The 15,610-nt window shown below is 52.5% G+C and overlaps 9 protein-coding genes across 9 annotated transcripts; 4 read left to right on the top strand and 5 right to left on the bottom strand.

Moving 5' to 3' along the window:
• Nucleotides 1-126: 126 nt before the first annotated feature.
• K460DRAFT_420606 (chord-domain-containing protein) lies at nt 127-1,387 on the bottom strand. The gene is made up of 3 exons (XM_040938089.1): nt 1,195-1,387; nt 595-1,132; nt 127-535 (listed from the first exon to the last, which is right to left on the bottom strand). Exons 1-3 carry the CDS (start codon nt 1,298-1,300, stop codon nt 223-225), a joined length of 957 nt encoding a protein of 318 aa, XP_040783291.1. The 5' UTR covers nt 1,301-1,387; the 3' UTR covers nt 127-222.
• Nucleotides 1,388-1,544: 157 nt separating this feature from the next.
• Nucleotides 1,545-1,907, top strand: K460DRAFT_380525 (uncharacterized protein; the record flags this gene model as incomplete). Its single annotated transcript, XM_040935270.1, has 2 exons — nt 1,545-1,739; nt 1,794-1,907. The coding sequence occupies 2 exons, from the start codon at nt 1,545-1,547 to the stop codon at nt 1,905-1,907; spliced, it is 309 nt and encodes a 102-aa protein (XP_040783290.1).
• A 401-nt stretch (nt 1,908-2,308) lies between these two features.
• K460DRAFT_295752 (Phosphoenolpyruvate/pyruvate domain-containing protein) lies at nt 2,309-3,352 on the top strand (the record flags this gene model as incomplete). The annotated part of the gene is made up of 4 exons (XM_040929583.1): nt 2,309-2,383; nt 2,436-2,523; nt 2,574-2,666; nt 2,781-3,352. The coding sequence occupies 4 exons, from the start codon at nt 2,309-2,311 to the stop codon at nt 3,350-3,352; spliced, it is 828 nt and encodes a 275-aa protein (XP_040783289.1).
• A 543-nt stretch (nt 3,353-3,895) lies between these two features.
• On the bottom strand, nt 3,896-5,957 carry K460DRAFT_295868 (N-terminal nucleophile aminohydrolase; the record flags this gene model as incomplete). The annotated part of the gene is made up of 4 exons (XM_040929592.1): nt 3,896-4,146; nt 4,200-5,468; nt 5,519-5,718; nt 5,782-5,957. 4 exons carry the CDS (start codon nt 5,955-5,957, stop codon nt 3,896-3,898), a joined length of 1,896 nt encoding a protein of 631 aa, XP_040783288.1.
• An 880-nt stretch (nt 5,958-6,837) lies between these two features.
• On the top strand, nt 6,838-8,375 carry K460DRAFT_380522 (Actin/actin-like protein; the record flags this gene model as incomplete). Its single annotated transcript, XM_040935269.1, has 5 exons — nt 6,838-6,872; nt 6,937-6,959; nt 7,015-7,289; nt 7,340-7,426; nt 7,473-8,375. 5 exons carry the CDS (start codon nt 6,838-6,840, stop codon nt 8,373-8,375), a joined length of 1,323 nt encoding a protein of 440 aa, XP_040783287.1.
• Nucleotides 8,376-8,563: 188 nt separating this feature from the next.
• Nucleotides 8,564-10,276, bottom strand: K460DRAFT_295122 (S-adenosyl-L-methionine-dependent methyltransferase; the record flags this gene model as incomplete). Its single annotated transcript, XM_040929536.1, has 1 exon — nt 8,564-10,276. One exon carries the CDS (start codon nt 10,274-10,276, stop codon nt 8,564-8,566), a length of 1,713 nt encoding a protein of 570 aa, XP_040783286.1.
• A 308-nt stretch (nt 10,277-10,584) lies between these two features.
• On the top strand, nt 10,585-11,934 carry K460DRAFT_380519 (uncharacterized protein; the record flags this gene model as incomplete). The annotated part of the gene is made up of 2 exons (XM_040935268.1): nt 10,585-11,650; nt 11,714-11,934. 2 exons carry the CDS (start codon nt 10,585-10,587, stop codon nt 11,932-11,934), a joined length of 1,287 nt encoding a protein of 428 aa, XP_040783285.1.
• A 298-nt stretch (nt 11,935-12,232) lies between these two features.
• Nucleotides 12,233-12,726, bottom strand: K460DRAFT_410136 (uncharacterized protein; the record flags this gene model as incomplete). Its single annotated transcript, XM_040937339.1, has 2 exons — nt 12,233-12,472; nt 12,586-12,726. The coding sequence occupies 2 exons, from the start codon at nt 12,724-12,726 to the stop codon at nt 12,233-12,235; spliced, it is 381 nt and encodes a 126-aa protein (XP_040783284.1).
• An 836-nt stretch (nt 12,727-13,562) lies between these two features.
• Nucleotides 13,563-15,573, bottom strand: K460DRAFT_295763 (serine/threonine-protein kinase ppk14; the record flags this gene model as incomplete). Its single annotated transcript, XM_040929584.1, has 4 exons — nt 13,563-13,908; nt 13,959-14,343; nt 14,391-14,690; nt 14,739-15,573. 4 exons carry the CDS (start codon nt 15,571-15,573, stop codon nt 13,563-13,565), a joined length of 1,866 nt encoding a protein of 621 aa, XP_040783283.1.
• Nucleotides 15,574-15,610: the final 37 nt, after the last annotated feature.

Genomic DNA, 15,610 nt, shown 5'->3' with positions numbered 1-15,610 from the left:
AACCAACTGTGGTGTAATCCTGGGGTCGAATTGCGGGAACGCGGAGTTAGTTAAGAGCGAGTCACGTCATTGATTAATCAGCACCCCTCTTCCTCAAGTTCACCTAATGGATACGCAGCACGCATGGTAAAGGGACAGATAAACCCAATGTCGTGACTTCATTGATGGATTCGTCATGTCTATGCACTGTTCATCTCTCATCAAGTACGCGTTGTCTAATGACTACGCCCTTCCTGCTTTACCAACTTGGAGAATCTCACCAGTTGGCTTCTCATCACTCCTCAGTACTGGCCAACTTGCACCGTCAGCTTTTGCTAGTGTAATCTCTAGTTTCGTGCCCAAGATCCTAAATTTGCTCTCCTCCGGTTTGATACTCGCGAAGAGCGGAAACTCGGTCTGGTAGCGCTTGCTGTCTGTAGTCCGCAGGTCCAGGTTGACGTGTGTTGATTGGAAGTCGACGACCGCGGTGGACTTATCTATTTTCTTGAGGTAGAGAGAGGCAACGACTGATGTTGCAGTCTGGTAGTAGTCATGTCTGTCAAACAATTAGCAAGTCTGTACCACGTCACACAGTGCTGGCAACTTTGGACTCACCGAACAGTCTCCAGCTTCTCTTCTCCACCGGCTTTCTGCTTGCCACTTCCTACAAACAGATGCCTGTTCTTGGTCTTGCACCCTTCGATATTCATGAACTGGTCGAACTCTAGCACCCTTCGCTTGCAGCAGCTCCAGCCTTTGCTACCTTCGTGGAAGATGGGCGCGCCAGGATGATGTACGCATTGCTCGCCTTCTCTGTCGCCACCCTTGTGAGTCTGTCCGCAGCCCTTTCTCCGGCATGTCATTCCTTCCTTGAGCGCTACGCTCGGATCATCGTCCTCTGATTCTGGAGGAGGGGCAGGTGAAGCTGTTGGCCGAGGCGTGGCTGCTTGTGCTGTAGGTAGGCGGGGTGTTGGGGCAGGCAGAGATTCCTGGAGCGATCCAAGATTGACTTCTGTGCCATTGGCGACGTCGGGAGCTTTGGCAGGCTCTGGTGCAGGCGTGTCGTCCACATCCGAGTGTTTGCCTGTTGTGCAAGGCTCGATTGCGAGGAATTCGTCAAAGGTGAGTACGCGCGGCTTGCAGCATTTCCACCCTACATATATATGTCAGCACTATGGTTTCGATTGTGCACATTGAAGCTATCCCCGCGCTCACCTTTCTGCCCCTCATGGAAGACTGGCGGGCCGGGATGGTACACGCATGCCTCGTCCTCGTTCTCGTAGGTCTTGCCGCAGCCTTTGTGTACGCACTTCTTCGCCATGACTAGGATCTCTAGCAATGCGCTGAGCGAACGGTAGGTGGGTTGATTGCGCGCTGTTCACGATTGTGTCGGCCCCAGATTTATTCCTAGGGCTCCGAATATTCTGGAAGTCGGCGGGCATGCGGTCATGGCGCAGGGGCGCTAGTGTCGGAACAGAAAGCTTACTTTTCGTGGCCATTCCGCGCTCGAGCAATCCAATCATTGTACTACCTTCTCTATATCGTCCTCTTTGTAGACGTGCACTATGTTTCGGGCTACCTCTCCTCTTCTGCGATGTCGGATTACTTTCTTCACCCGAAGTCCTTGCGGGCTGTGTGACACCGCAAAGGCTGTAGTCCACAATGTCAATACAAAGAGACCCCTCGAATATCGAGAAATTAATGTCATGGAGCCAGGGCAGGAAAAGTGGAGAGGCGTGTACGAGTTTGACACTCCAGTCGTGAGTCGTTACGAATATATGTCTATTGCGAAGAGTACCTGAGTGGTTAAGCAGATCCACGTCGACAAGGCAGAAGCTGCAGAAACTACAACTTCATCGCTGAAGCTCATGCACCGGTTCAAAGAAGAGGATGTTATGAAGGCCATGGACAAAGCTGAGCAATTATGACTTGAAAGCGACTAAACCTGGGGTATAGTGGAAACCTATGCAAGCATCCGGGGTATAGCGGCAGTCCAAGCAATATCCTTGATCTCCGTGGTCGCCTCACCCTACTACATCTGGCAAACCTCCTGGAATTACTTCTTCTAGTAACCCTTCGCCAGTGCAGTATCGCATCCGAGATAGAGGGGCACATTTCCGAAGTAGTGCTCCCCCTACCAAGTTAGGGCGTCCAGATGTGGGGTAGCTATGAAAGAGGGGTACGCGACCGGCTCCTTAACTGCTGACAATAGCCCTCGTCGGGCAGGTATATAATGTCAAGAATAATCACAAGAGTCCTTCAAAATTCCCGTAATCTTAGCCTTACACATCTTGTGCAACATTGCCGACCATCTATCACGTGTAGAAATATGAATACCCTCCAAGAAGCAAGTAAACTATACAAGGCCTTTAAGAAGGGAGGTCCGAGTTTCGGAGGCTGGCAGGTAAACAAGGTGTCATTATCAATTCTGTCTAATGTGCTGATGGGAAATGTAGATGCTTCCGGGAACAAACCATGCTCGGGCAATTGCGCGCTCCGGCGTGGACTGGATATGTGTTGACTGTGAACATGGCAACATTGATGGTATTTGATCACACTCAAGAATCTGTAGAAGCTTGGCTAAGTTTGTAAAGACAGCCAAATGCACGAGGCAATCACAGCCATAGCAAAAGAAGGAGTCAGTCCACTCGTCCGCATCGCAGCAAACGAGGCATGGATGGTGAAGCGTGAGCTACCCTTTCTCCCAACCCGGCTACTACTCGGAATCGAGCACTATTCTTGTGAACGAGTCATCCCCAGCAACACCTACGCTGTGTAGTACGGGACTGACAGACCACTAGGAGCCCTCGACGCCGGTGCCCATGGTGTAGTTGTACCGCTAATCTACACCGTCGAAGACGCCAAACGCCTCGTATCCTCCGCTAAATTCCCTCCCGAAGGCCACCGCGGATTCGGTTCACCTTTCCCACTGCAATGCTTCAACGACGAACCTGTAGCATATTACCTTCAAAATGCCAACTCCACCATCCTCACCATAGTACAGATAGAAACCGCCTCCGCCCTGGAGCATGTCCGTGAGATTGCTGCGATACCAGGCGTCGATTGCTTGCTCATTGGCCCGTTTGATCTGGGGAATAATATCGGAAGACCTGTTCTCGGTGAAATGCACCAGGAGCTGAAGGACGCAATCGAGCAGATCAAGGATGCGGCGCATGCAGAAGGGAAAAAAGTAGGCATTTACTGTGGAAACGGTGAGCAGGCGAGAGGTTATGCGGAAAGGGGGTTTGACTTGATCAGCATATTGACGGATCAAATGGGCATTACGACAGCTTTTGTGCAGTCTCTTGCTGTATCTAGTGGCAAGGCGGAAGGCAGTGAGGATAAGAGTGCGAAGGGTTATGATGGAAAATAGGGGCAAAGAGAAGAGAGGGGAGGGGGGCGTAGACTTCCAGTCGGAAAGGCCGCACTGCATGAATATAAATTTGCAGATGCAAATGAATAACAAATGCTGGAGAGGATTTAGTCCTGAAAGACCATGCTTCACCCGTTACCGCTGCCACTTCTCTACATGCTTCATGCTCCCTTCATCTTCTACTCGACTGCTCCTGGGTACCTTGAAGATCTTTTGTGCTAATTTCGTAGATTTGTATATCTCATGCCGCTCGTTCATTAACTTAGAAAAGCAAAGAAGCTACTGTACAGTCGAGGGCCGAGACGCAACCATAGAAAGGGTATAAAACTACCGTGAACACTCGCTATGCACATACACGTACATGAAAGGGAAGCAGAAAATAAACCAGATAGAAGCTCGCTAATGATGACCCTATTGTACAGTTGTTCAGTAGCCCGTGCAGGATTGAGGTAGGTAGGATCTAGGTTGGAGGAGGGGGCCCCGTGAAGTTGGTGGCTTTCAAGACCTGGGGAAGAGCCGCATTCTGAAAACAATTTCAATAGATCATCGGTGCGGCGTCGACTTTGTCTTCTTGTGTCGTCTCATTGTCATCATGCGGCCACCCTGTGCAATCTGACCACTGCCATTACTGCGCGACATCGAGCAGGCAGGCCTGTCTTCGTCCGAAGACATGGAAGCCATAGCGAACGAATCTGTGTTGTGTCCGTAGTAGAGGAGCATACCAGCACGCATCTTTTTGACGCCTAGGATGCCGATGGCGCCGACTGAGTTGCTGTGCTTTACGCTTGGATGGCCTTGATTGATGTTAGACGTACTGTGCTTAGAAAACAAGGCATTGCCTACCTACCCATGAACTCATTCTCAATCATCGATCTAAGCGCTTCGTCCTCTGTCACCTCCACGTACTCTCCGCCCCTGCTCTTCTTCACGCTCTGATAGAGGCGCTCGGCGCATACAGTGGCGGCCATCGTGGTTGCCATGTGCTCGCCTGTTCCGCTTGTAACAGTTGCAACACAAGTCTGTTCTGGATCATCTGGGTCGACAGGGATGACTGCAGCACCAACGCCTACAAGAGCTGCCGGTCCAACTCGTCCTCTATATTTCATGCCAATACCTCCCGACGAAGCACCGCAAGCGATGTTGCCCCAGCTGTCTACCGCAATTGCGCCAACTGTGTCAGTGATGTGGTCCTCTTTCTCGGACTGAAGTGGGAATGGGCCAGCAGGCCTCGGCGCTGTCTTGGCAAAATTCGATGGCGTAGACACACGCGGTGAGGGTGCCTCGAAGATCTTTTGGGTCTGTATCTCCGGCAAAGGACTACCGAGATTAAAATCAGACGGTGCGTCGACGAAGCCTGCTTTCATCGTTTTCGCGCTGGAAGTAGAGTCTGACTCTTCACTAGACCCATCGCCGTAAGACTTGCGCACGGACGCAGCATGTGCTGGATCGCGGTGTGCTTCTTCCGCAATGCGATTGAATGTGCCGTCTCGAGGGACTCGGTGGTCTCGATACTGACTCATGGTTGGCACCTTCTGTGTGCTGTTGATAAAAGCATTGCGAGAGGACTCGGCGACCGTGTGAGGGCGAAAGTCTTCAGGTATCGGGGACTGGTTGGATGTATCTGGCGTGGGGATCCGATCATCGCTGAGCCGAGTGCCCGAGGATCGGTCAGAAAATAGAGGCAGTGAGGGATCAGAAGGGGTACTCGAGGTAACATCCGTCAAGTAGTAGAGTTGTTCGTTGGAGGGCTCTGGCGAGGAGGAGATTAGAGATGGATATCCTCGCAACAGATTCTGTGTATGCTGTTCGCGCATACCCTGCTGCGCTGCCTCATCCTCTGGTGTGATGTTATTTTGTATCTGCCAGCACGAAGGATGACTACCAGCCTTCTTGGCCTTGCGCTCAGCAGACTTTAGGTCAGCGCGCCATCGGATCCATCGCTCTTTTGCAGCTGGCGATATAAGTGCATCATGTGGTAGGATCGGCATGCCCATCTCCGCCGCAAACTCAGTTGCACCTTGAGCAACCAAAAGGTTCGGTGGGACACGGCGTAATGTGAGTGAGCTCATGGTATGGTCGTGAATCATTCGCGCTAACGAGATAGGGTTCTTAATTTCTGAGCAAACTGGTTAGTGACGGTATGTTATCTACCAATGCAGAACATACGAGCTACGGCACCAACAGCCCCGCTGCGACCGAAGTGGTCAACAACAGAGGCGTCACATTCAACAACGCCGTCCATAGCCAGGTTGCTTCCGTATCCGGCGTTTGTGATCTCCCTGTCTTCGAGCGTTTTGACGGCAGCCTCTACTGCGTCCAGCGCCGATCCCCCGTTCTTCAAGATCAACATAGCTAGTTGTGCGGCGCTGTAATTGATTAGCAGAATTGACTTTATGGGACCTGACAGGCGACATCGACAAGATACTTACTCATTACACGCTGCGAGATGTATCTGCTCGTTTTGATGACTGTGGTATCCGGCACCCGCGTGGACGTATATACAGCACACGTCATCGTTAGGTGGGCTACTTGTTGCCTTGCGTATGTGTGACTCGATTGGATATGCACCATCTGTCGTCGCATAATGGCGATGAGAAGCCGACATGCCTTTGGGTGTGGAGAGGCGTCGGCGAAGGTCGCGGAAACGCAGACCGAAATTATCCAGCTTACCACAAGATGAGCGTCCTATTGTAGATGCTAGGTGTAGGTGGAGTAGACTGTCGTTATTGGCAAGCCTCACCTCAGCTGGCAGAATAGATGCGCTGCGGGCACGGGGAGCCTTTGGCCGCTAGGAGTGGGACCTCTATGTGGCTGAGAAGAGGCGATAGAGGGTGATGAGTAAACGGGGGTCTCAAGGGCGTGTTTAGGAGTCCATGGGTGATTGAGATAGTTGAAGCGGAATCGAGAAAGCAGGTGAATTCGGAGGAAAGCTGGGGCGGACTGAGGAAATGTGAGAGAGAGAGAGAGAGAGAGAGGAAAAATGACAAATGAATGAAGAGGATCGGGTGTCCTATGGCGGTGTGAACAATGAGAGTGGGAGAAGAGCACGGCGAGCGCTATAGGGTTGGTGTCAGTATGTGAGAGATGGAGAGCTAAGTGAGGACGGCCATGTCGGATGCTCCTGCCTCGACACCTGCCTAAGCCATGTGCATGACGAAAACTAAGAATGGCACAGGTCTTCAGGTCGTCCCCGTATAGCAGGCACGCCGATATAAAGAGGAAGGAACAAGTTTGTTGACATCTGCACTGCTGTCTAGGACCCGGCGGTGAGCTGGAGCAGCATCACCAACTTGCCCCGCCATTTGTTCTCATTTCCGCTGCCAAGGGCGGAGCGGGGCGGTGCCTGATTCGAGAGCAGCCTACATCCACCAAACCTCCGCCATCCCACTACTCTCTCCCTCAACAACTCGCGCCTACGTACATCCGCTCACGGGTACACCCGAGCTGCTTCTTGTATTCGACTAGGCTCGCAAGCAGTAGCAAAGATGGCGTCCCAAACCCCTGCCGTTGTCATGGACAAGTAAGCTCCCAGCTACCTACGGACCCTCCCCCCATAGCAATTGAGCACTAACGTTGGCATGCAGCGGTACGGGATACTCGAAACTTGGTATGCATGGCAGTATCCGCCTGTAATCCAACTAGCTCTAATGATGAGTGTCTAGGCTTCGCCGGCAACGACTCCCCCTCCTTCGTCTTCCCCACAGCGATAGCTACGAAAGGCCCAACAGGCGGCAGCGGCGGCTCCGGCTCCGGCCGACCAGCTATCGCGAACAAGCCCTCTTTTTTGACCGGCGGTGCTGGACCGAGCAGCCATCTGTCTGGGAAGCGGGGTACTGAAGACCTGGACTTCTTCATCGGTGACGAGGCCCTTGCTGCAGCGGCAGGCACGGGCTATGGCATCAACTACCCGATCAGGCACGGTCAAATAGACAACTGGGTATGAAGGTGTCAATCAAGTGGAAGACAGGATTTGCTAATGCTTGATAGGATCTTATGGAGCGCTTCTGGTCCAATTCGATATTCAAATACCTGAGGGTGGAACCAGAGGATCATCATTTCCTCCTCACTGAACCGGTATGCCCCAAGATAACCGTCGAGATACACGGCTAACGTAGGACAGCCGCTAAACCCCCCTGAAAACCGTGAGGCCACCGCCGAGATCATGTTCGAGTCCTTCAACGTCGCGGGTCTATACATCGCTGTGCAAGCTGTTCTTGCACTGGCTGCATCATGGACAAGCTCCAAAGTCCAAGATCGATCTCTCACCGGTACTGTTATCGACTCTGGAGCAGGTGTTACCCACGTTATCCCCGTCGCCGAAGGTTACGTTATTGGCTCGTCGATTAAGAGTGTCCCCATCGCCGGTCGCGATATCACCAATTTCGTACAATCCCTTCTCCGAGAGCGTGGCGAGCCTGATTCGTCTTTACAGACCGCTGAGCGTATCAAGGAGGAGTACTGCTACGTGTGTCCAGATATCGTCAAGGAATTTGCACGCTTCGATCGCGAATCAGACGATCGCTTCAAGCAACACACCGTCAACTACGCGAATGGCAAGACTACGACAGTCGACGTCGGTTACGAACGCTTCCTTGCACCCGAAATTTTCTTCAACCCAGAAATCTACTCGTCAGATTTCCTAACCCCGCTACCTACCATCGTCGACAATGTCATCCAAACCTCGCCCATCGATGTGCGCAGAGGGTTGTACAAGAACATCGTGCTGTCGGGTGGCTCAACGTTATACAAGGACTTTGGTCGCCGCCTGCAGCGTGACATCAGACACCTAGTAGATGCCCGCATCAAGGCGTCAGAAGCCAGGAGTGGAGGGGCAAAGAGCGGCGGCCTAGATGTTCAGGTTATATCGCACAAGAGGCAAAGACATGGACCGTGGTTCGGAGGCAGCTTGCTTGGTCAGACTCCAGAATTCAAGAGCTACTGCCACACCAAGGCGGAGTACGACGAGATTGGTCCCAGCATTGTTCGGAGGTTCGCGCTGCTGGGTGGCCCAGGAAGCACATGAGCGGAGGACACGCGTGGAGACGAAGTTTGGATGATGGGATGATGGACGGTCTATGAGCGAGCATGAGATTGTTGCACAAAATTAAATGAGTAAAGACAATCAATCACTTAATTTCGTGCACTTGCACATGCGTTGATTCTAATAACTATCGTACACAGCAGGGTTCAGCAACTCTCATCAAAGGGAACTCAGACATGATCATTTTTGGTCGCACCCTGCTGTTCCTCGGTTTTCGCCCCAGCACTTTTTCGCTTAAGCACCGCAACACCCTCAACATGCCCAGTCTGCGGGAAGAAATCGAATCCCCTCAAACTCTCAATCTCATAGCATCCTTCTCCCGTTCCAAAGCCACCATCAACGCCCGTCATACCACCCACCAGCACGCCAATATCACGCGCCTGCGTGTGCACGTTGCAACTCACGTACACCACGCGCGCAGGCCCGTATTGCACGAGTTGGCGGAGGAAGGACTCGTCACAGCCTTTCCGGGGCGGATCAATCATGACGACCGTTTCGTCGGCGGGAGACGATATGGAAGCAAAAAGCCGGGCGGCGTCTGCAGCGATGAAGCGTGTTGACGACTCGGGGAGGTTGTTGAGTGCGGCGTTTGTAGTTGCGGACTGGATACTACTTGAACTTATGTCGATTCCCAACGAGCTTTTGAATAGTGCGGAGAGAGTTATGGTGAAGAGACCAGAGCCGGAGTATGCGTCGATGAGGTGGGTGATTTTGTGATCGGGGGTTGAGGGGAGTATGTGCTCTCGAATGTATTGTGTGAAGTCGGGGAGGATGGAGTTGTTGTTCTGGAAGAACGAGCCTGCGGGATTGACAAACTGGAAGTCGCCGATGTATTCTGTCGTCTTCGCGTTTGGATCCGTCACGCAGATCTTCCTGTGTAGGTGTACGCCTGTGTCCTCGACAACTGCATCGGGATCTTTCTCTGCTGAGGCATCATACTCTTCCTTCAAAGTGCGTTCGGTGCTCTCTCGCAGCAGTAAAGTCGCTCCTTTGTGGTATTTGTCAAGGTTATCAGCGACACGTTTCCGCTCGCGCTTGTTGCCGTTTCGCACAGCGTCTGTGCCAATGGGGCAATCTTCAATGTCAATGGTGATGCGGGTACCCTTTTTCATGAAGCCGATTGGAGGTAGCTCCTTGAAGCTACGTTTGATACCGTTGCGGCCGTCGCTCCTCCTCGCATCTGGCGGGCCGTCAAAGTGCGGGGTGAGTTTTGTTCTATATCCATATTGCAGCGGTGAGCCGATGGTGTCCCCAATGGCAGGTATGAGCTCTGGTGGCAGGTTGGAGAAGTTCTTGTACGCCTTCTCGACTATGGACTTCTTATGTTGCAGTTGGTAATCATAGGGCAGCATCTGGAACTGGCAACCTGAGCAGCTGGCAAAGTAACGGCATTTTACTAGTGATGAATCACGGTGTGGTGAGGGCGTAATGACTTTGACAATGTCGGCCATGGAGTATTTTTCCCTCTCGAAGTGTTTGAAAATTTTTGCGGTTACAGTGTCTCCGGGTGCTGTGAATGGAACCACGTAGACTTGGTCTGAGTCCGAGCCATTTTGGAGTCCGAGACCGTCCCCGGTGGACGAGATTTGTTGAATAGTGACCTCGATCTCTGATAGCCGTTCAGGCAGCGTAGATGAATTCTCTTTCCCTTCTCTTTCTAGGCTGACTTTCTTGAGGAGAGCAGTAACATCTTCCAGCAAAATCTCCTCATTGGTCCCGTTCGTTTTCAATATCTTACTAGTCTCGGCATGCCCATTCTTCATCCTTTTGTTCTTGAACCTGTAGTTTCCCCGTGACCCTTCCTCGGTTCGTAATGGTGTTTCGGCATATCTTTTCGCGCCATTGCTCTCGATAGGCGCAACATTGTTTGCTGCGGAAGCCATGCTGTACTTGGCAATTTTGATCTTCAGACTGCTGGCTAACAACGTCCGGAGCGGTCGAGTAAAGGCACGCGAAAACATGTGCAGAAATTCAGACGTCGAAAAAGGTCGAAAAAGCCATGTTAGTAACTCAGTTGGGCAAGGCGGCGATTGGTTGCTGCACGAATATGCGGCTTAGTCATAAGTGGAACTCGCGAACTTCACTTCCAAAGTTGTGGAGGAGGGTTCGGGTGCAAGACACGCAGCGGCTCCTACGTCCATTAGCCCTTCTGTGCGCCCAACTGGCCTTTATCGGACAGAAAGAAGGCATCATGAGCGTCTGCCGCCCCGCACGATGTCTTTTCTCCAAGGCCACGTCGACTGCGCTCCCCAAGCCATGTCCGCAACGCTCCTTCCACGCATCAGCTCCACGACCAGCGCGCAAAAAGAGGCCCCACTACCCGTCGATAAAGGCCGATGACCTCAAGCTTCTCAATCAAGCTGCAGAGGCCGAATACCCCAAGTTCGACACCGCCGAGATAACCCTCCTCGAGAAGAAATACACCCCCTCGCAGATTGCCGCCATCAAAGCTGCCGAGTCCACAATCGACGCACGAGATGTCCTCACACAGGGCCAGCGACGAACAGACCCATGGCTTCTCAACTACGAGGATGACCTCGCACAAGTCGACCCTGTAACCGACCACCCCGAGAAACTGGGGCCGGACGACATCCCTGGGAAAAAGACGTTCCGGCTTGCAAACGATGTAGAGCGCGACGAAGCAATATCCCGCATCGCAACCGAGAACCTCGCCAAAATGTATCCTGAAGGTTTACCAGAGGGGCAATTGGATCCAGTGGATGAGCAGAAACTGCAGGACGCCATGGAAGCGGCGCTGTCTCAAGCCGCACTCGACCCACGCGCAACGTACACTTCTTCGAACCCCGCGGCCCTCGAGGCATTAGCTGACCCGCGTCACTCCATTGTCGCCCCAGATCTCCCCCGAGTCGAAAACCGCATGGCGCGCCAAACCCGCCGCCTTTCCACCGAAGAGGAAGAAGACCCGCGTCAAAAACGCCTGTTGCAGTACCTGGGCTGGGACAAGCAGAAACTGCGTACCGTCCGTGTCAAGACGCTAGTAACCCACAGCGTCACGAATCAGACAAGAATGGGCAAGATTAGGAGTCTATACTTTTTGACCATTGCGGGAAATCAGGATGGATTACTTGGTGTAGGGGAGGGCAAGAGTGTAGAGCCGGAAGAAGGGCGAAAGCAGAGCGTCATGTCGGCTATCCGAAATATGCGACCAGTTCCGCGTTACGAGAACAGAACCACGTTTGGCGATTTAGAGAAGAAGGTGGGGGCTACCAAGGTGCAGCTGTTCTCACGCCCACCAGGTAAGATTCACCTTTTCCCACACTATCTTATCTCTCTGAACAATCTTGACTAACGTCGACTAGGGTTCGGGCTCCGCGTCCAACATCTGATCTTTGAACTCGCGCGCGCCGCCGGCCTGCAGGACCTGTCCGCCAAAACTCCCCGTTCAAGAAATAAGATGAACGTCATCAAGGCGACGTGGGAGGCGCTCACGAACCAGAAGCTGCCGGATGAGATTGCCAGGGCGAGGGGCAAGAAGCTGGTTGATGTGCGGAAGGTGTACTATGGAGGATCTATACATTAGGAGATGTAGTTGTCCAAGAAGCAGCGGGACCATGGAAAGTGTATGATATATACTGTGAAGCATGAGTGATGGGAGCTGTGAAATGTGTATGTTGTACTATATGCATAGCATTGGGCGGGCGTGTGGCATTGTAGACCTTGTATCATACAACAACCTTCACATAATCACTTCGCATTCGCCTATCCAACCATCGTATTGACTCTCATCTCATTATCCTTGGGGTATCATATCCACTTTATCCACATGCATGCATGCACAGCAACTCCCTCTCGCCATCCTTATCCATATACTCCTATCTTTATCCATCCATCTCCCTCCGCCGCCGCTCAGCCTCGTCCTTCTCCCTCCGCCACGTCTCGACCTCGTCCGGATTCAGCTCACCACCCGCCCCATCAGTAATCTGCTGGTTCAGCACGATACTGTACACACTTGCTTTCAGCAGAGTGAAGACCAGACTTGTTTTGCGCTCGAGGCCGCGCAGACCGTCGAGGATGGCGGCGCTGGGCTTGTTCGAGAGGGCGAGGAGGAGCGTGGACATCTACGTTCATTCTTGTTAGTGCCGTGTGTAACAGGTGCGCTTGCTTGGGGAGTAATGGGGTGGTGGAGGCGTCCGTCATTCTCTTCCTACTTTTAAAAGGGAAAGACACGTACGGTATTCAGGTTCCCTAGTAACCGCGCATACTCGTCCAGGACCTCTTGTTCAAGTGGGGTCAAGCTTTCGTCGCCTTGCTCTGCGCCGCCTGTCGTTTGCGAGGTCGAGGGCGGGGTTTGATCTGGTGTTTCTGACGCCATGTTTTCTCTTCTCTTTCGGTCTCTGAAATTTTGCTCTATGCTGAGGTCGGAGGTCGTGGCGATTGGGTATGGTTTGATTGTGTGCGCATGTGTTATGCGGTGTGGTCGGGTGGATGGGTACTGTTGGGTGTGTGCGAGTTGTGAAGGTAGACCTGATTGTTCATGAATGCAATGGTACGGGGTAGAGTGAGACTAAGATTGATAGACGTTGATTGAAAACTGATATCTGGTTGTGGGTGGTCTCGTCACGTTATTGCTCAGATTCAGCGCTGCGAATTAGTGGTCGCGGGGAAGACGCGTCTTAAACTGGCCCGTGCGTCTGATATTGAACGATTCAAGTCATCTTGGATCACGTTCGAGCGAATACACAAGATATCTTGGACTATCATATATTCACATGGTGTCTTTCTCATCATCTCCCACAACCTAATGACACCTCCTCGTCCTTCGACATATACCTCGCCGTACCGCCCACGTGCCACTGCCCTTGTACCACATGTCGTCGACTCCAACCCCTGAAGATGCTGTCAAAACAAAAATACTAACGCCGAAAAGAATTTTACAATCGCTTCAATGCCTCTGCTGACTCGGCGAACTCGTAGAAACGAAGTATGATTCCCATAAACGCCGCTGCCGTGAAAAGGTTCCCAAATCTATTGACCGCAGCAAATGAGTGGAGGTAGGAGTAACGCATATGAACGCCTCCCATGATGAAAAGTAGAAACAGCCATGATTCACGCTTTTGTAAGAACCATGAGCCTAAGAGATGCTAATCGCACCGATCCTATCGATGCGACTTCGTTTGCAAGAGTGCAAGGTGCGGCTGATCGTTGTTGTTATTGCTGTTGATCGTCCCCGTCGTGGTGGAGGGTAACGCTGTTGAACTCCTCAAATGGGTCTACAAGCTCGCCCATTGGAGTGGCCAGACCAGAATCGAGAGGCACACCCTTGACCCTGGCGGCTCCAATGTCTACACTCTGGCTTTCCTTGACATTTCGAAAATTGGGCGTTTCTACACCCTGGCCCTGGTGTGGGACGATGGGTGGCTTCATGTGACGTAGTAATGCCCATTGCGTGGTACGGAAAAAGGGCGCCGTCTTGATGTCCGAGGCACCGGCGCGCGAGCCAAGTCGACGGGTTTCATCTTTGATCAGGAGCTTACGGACGATAGACTTGCAGAGGCTACGAACTTGTTAGCATTGGGTTTGTGCGATGTAATGGCTGCAACGTACTTGGACACTGCTGGCGCACCAGAGCCGTCCGGAAACGGCACCTCATCGCGGAGGATGTTGGCAAAGGTTGCGTTACGATTCTTGCCCTTGAATGGGGTTGTTCCGTACAGCATCTCGTAGATCAAGATTCCAAGAGTCCACCAATCGACTGCACTGGTATGTCCGCAGCCTTTGATGACCTCTGGCGCGATGTACTCTTCTGTGCCTACAAATGAATTCGTCCTAAAGTTATTTATGCATGACTTGGTGTCGATCGTCGGCAGGTTGCTTGAGGAGGTACCGTTGCGACCGCTTATGATCATTGTTGGGCGACCCCCCGGGTCAGACTGCTTTGACAGATCAAAGTCTGATAACATAATGTGTCCAGACTGATGTAACAGAATGTCTGCAGTAGTTAGCATCTCCACTCTGCAAATATAGTTCAAGACGTACTCTCTGGCTTCAAGTCTCGGTAGATGAAGCCCATCAAATGCAGGTACTCCAATGCAGCCGTGACTTCAGCCGCGTAGAAGCGCGCTGCATCTTCGTCTACGCACTTGTTCGGTCGTGTTTGTAGAGCGCGGAAGAACTCGCCACCACTACAATACTCCATACATAGGTAGAGGTGATCTTCCGACTGGAAGGAGTGGTATAGAGTAACAATAAAAGGATGGTTGCTGGTTGCCAAAATCTCCTGCTCAGCCAGGGCTCGCTTGATCTTGTTTCGTTTGATCATCTCCTTCTTGCTCAGCACTGGAAATTATTAGCATAATTCTCTACAAGAGGACCGGCAGTTTATACCCTTCATAGCATACAGCCTGCTCGATTTCTTCTCTCGCACCAAGTACACCTTTCCAACATCGCCCTTTCCGATCAGCTTGATCTTGTCGAAACTTCCTGGCCCCACCTCGACATTGCGGACCTTGATGGAATTGGAGCTGTATGTTCTCCGGAAAGCTACAGACTGGCGGATCTGGCCTGGTGTAGGGAGTGGCTGGCCGGTCTCGACGGGTATGAGATGGGTTGGGTCGGGCACGTTGGTCTCCACCATGCTCAATGTCGACGAGTTCGGGTGATGCAACACCGGCTGCTTGCCAAGTTCGGCAGTCTGTGGTCGTTCAGTTGACTTTCCGGATGAAAACAGTCCCTGAGCATTGGGCGCAGAAGCTACTCTTCGCAGTTTCCTCGCCAGTTCCTCCTTACCGGCTGCTGTAGCCTGGTCATTCGCACCACTTGCGGCATCTGTCTTTATTGTCGGTATTGATGGCGTGTCGGGGGGAGACGGAGGAACGCTACCCTCATTGTGATGGCGGAGGGCGGGGGGTCCTTGGTGGACAAAGTATGGATTGGCATTGGCGGTAGGCGAGGCGGAGTCGTCCAACGGGTTGCCCTCACTCGCGACGGTGTGCGAGCGATTGCGGGAGATGTGAGGAAGGAACCTCGACTGGCGGAAACTGGACTTTTCGTTCTTGGATGCAGGGGCAGTCGCGTTGGACTCATCTGAGTGCTTGCGGGTATCGCCGTTGCTGTTTATGCGGAAGAAGTTCTTGATGCGCTGTGAGACCTGGCTGTCCTTTCCGTTGACGGCCTTGTTGGCCGAGAGCGGGACGCCCGAGAAGGTGCGCTTCTCCGTCATGGTGGAGTGGCTCGAGGTCGAGGAGCTGAAGAGCTGC

The sequence above is a fragment of the Cucurbitaria berberidis genome (genome assembly GCF_010015615.1).
Source record: "Cucurbitaria berberidis CBS 394.84 unplaced genomic scaffold K460scaffold_6, whole genome shotgun sequence".
NCBI lineage: Eukaryota > Fungi > Ascomycota > Dothideomycetes > Pleosporales > Cucurbitariaceae > Cucurbitaria > Cucurbitaria berberidis.
Note: the sequence above shows the minus strand (reverse complement) of the source record. Positions and strands in the feature narration are given on the sequence as shown.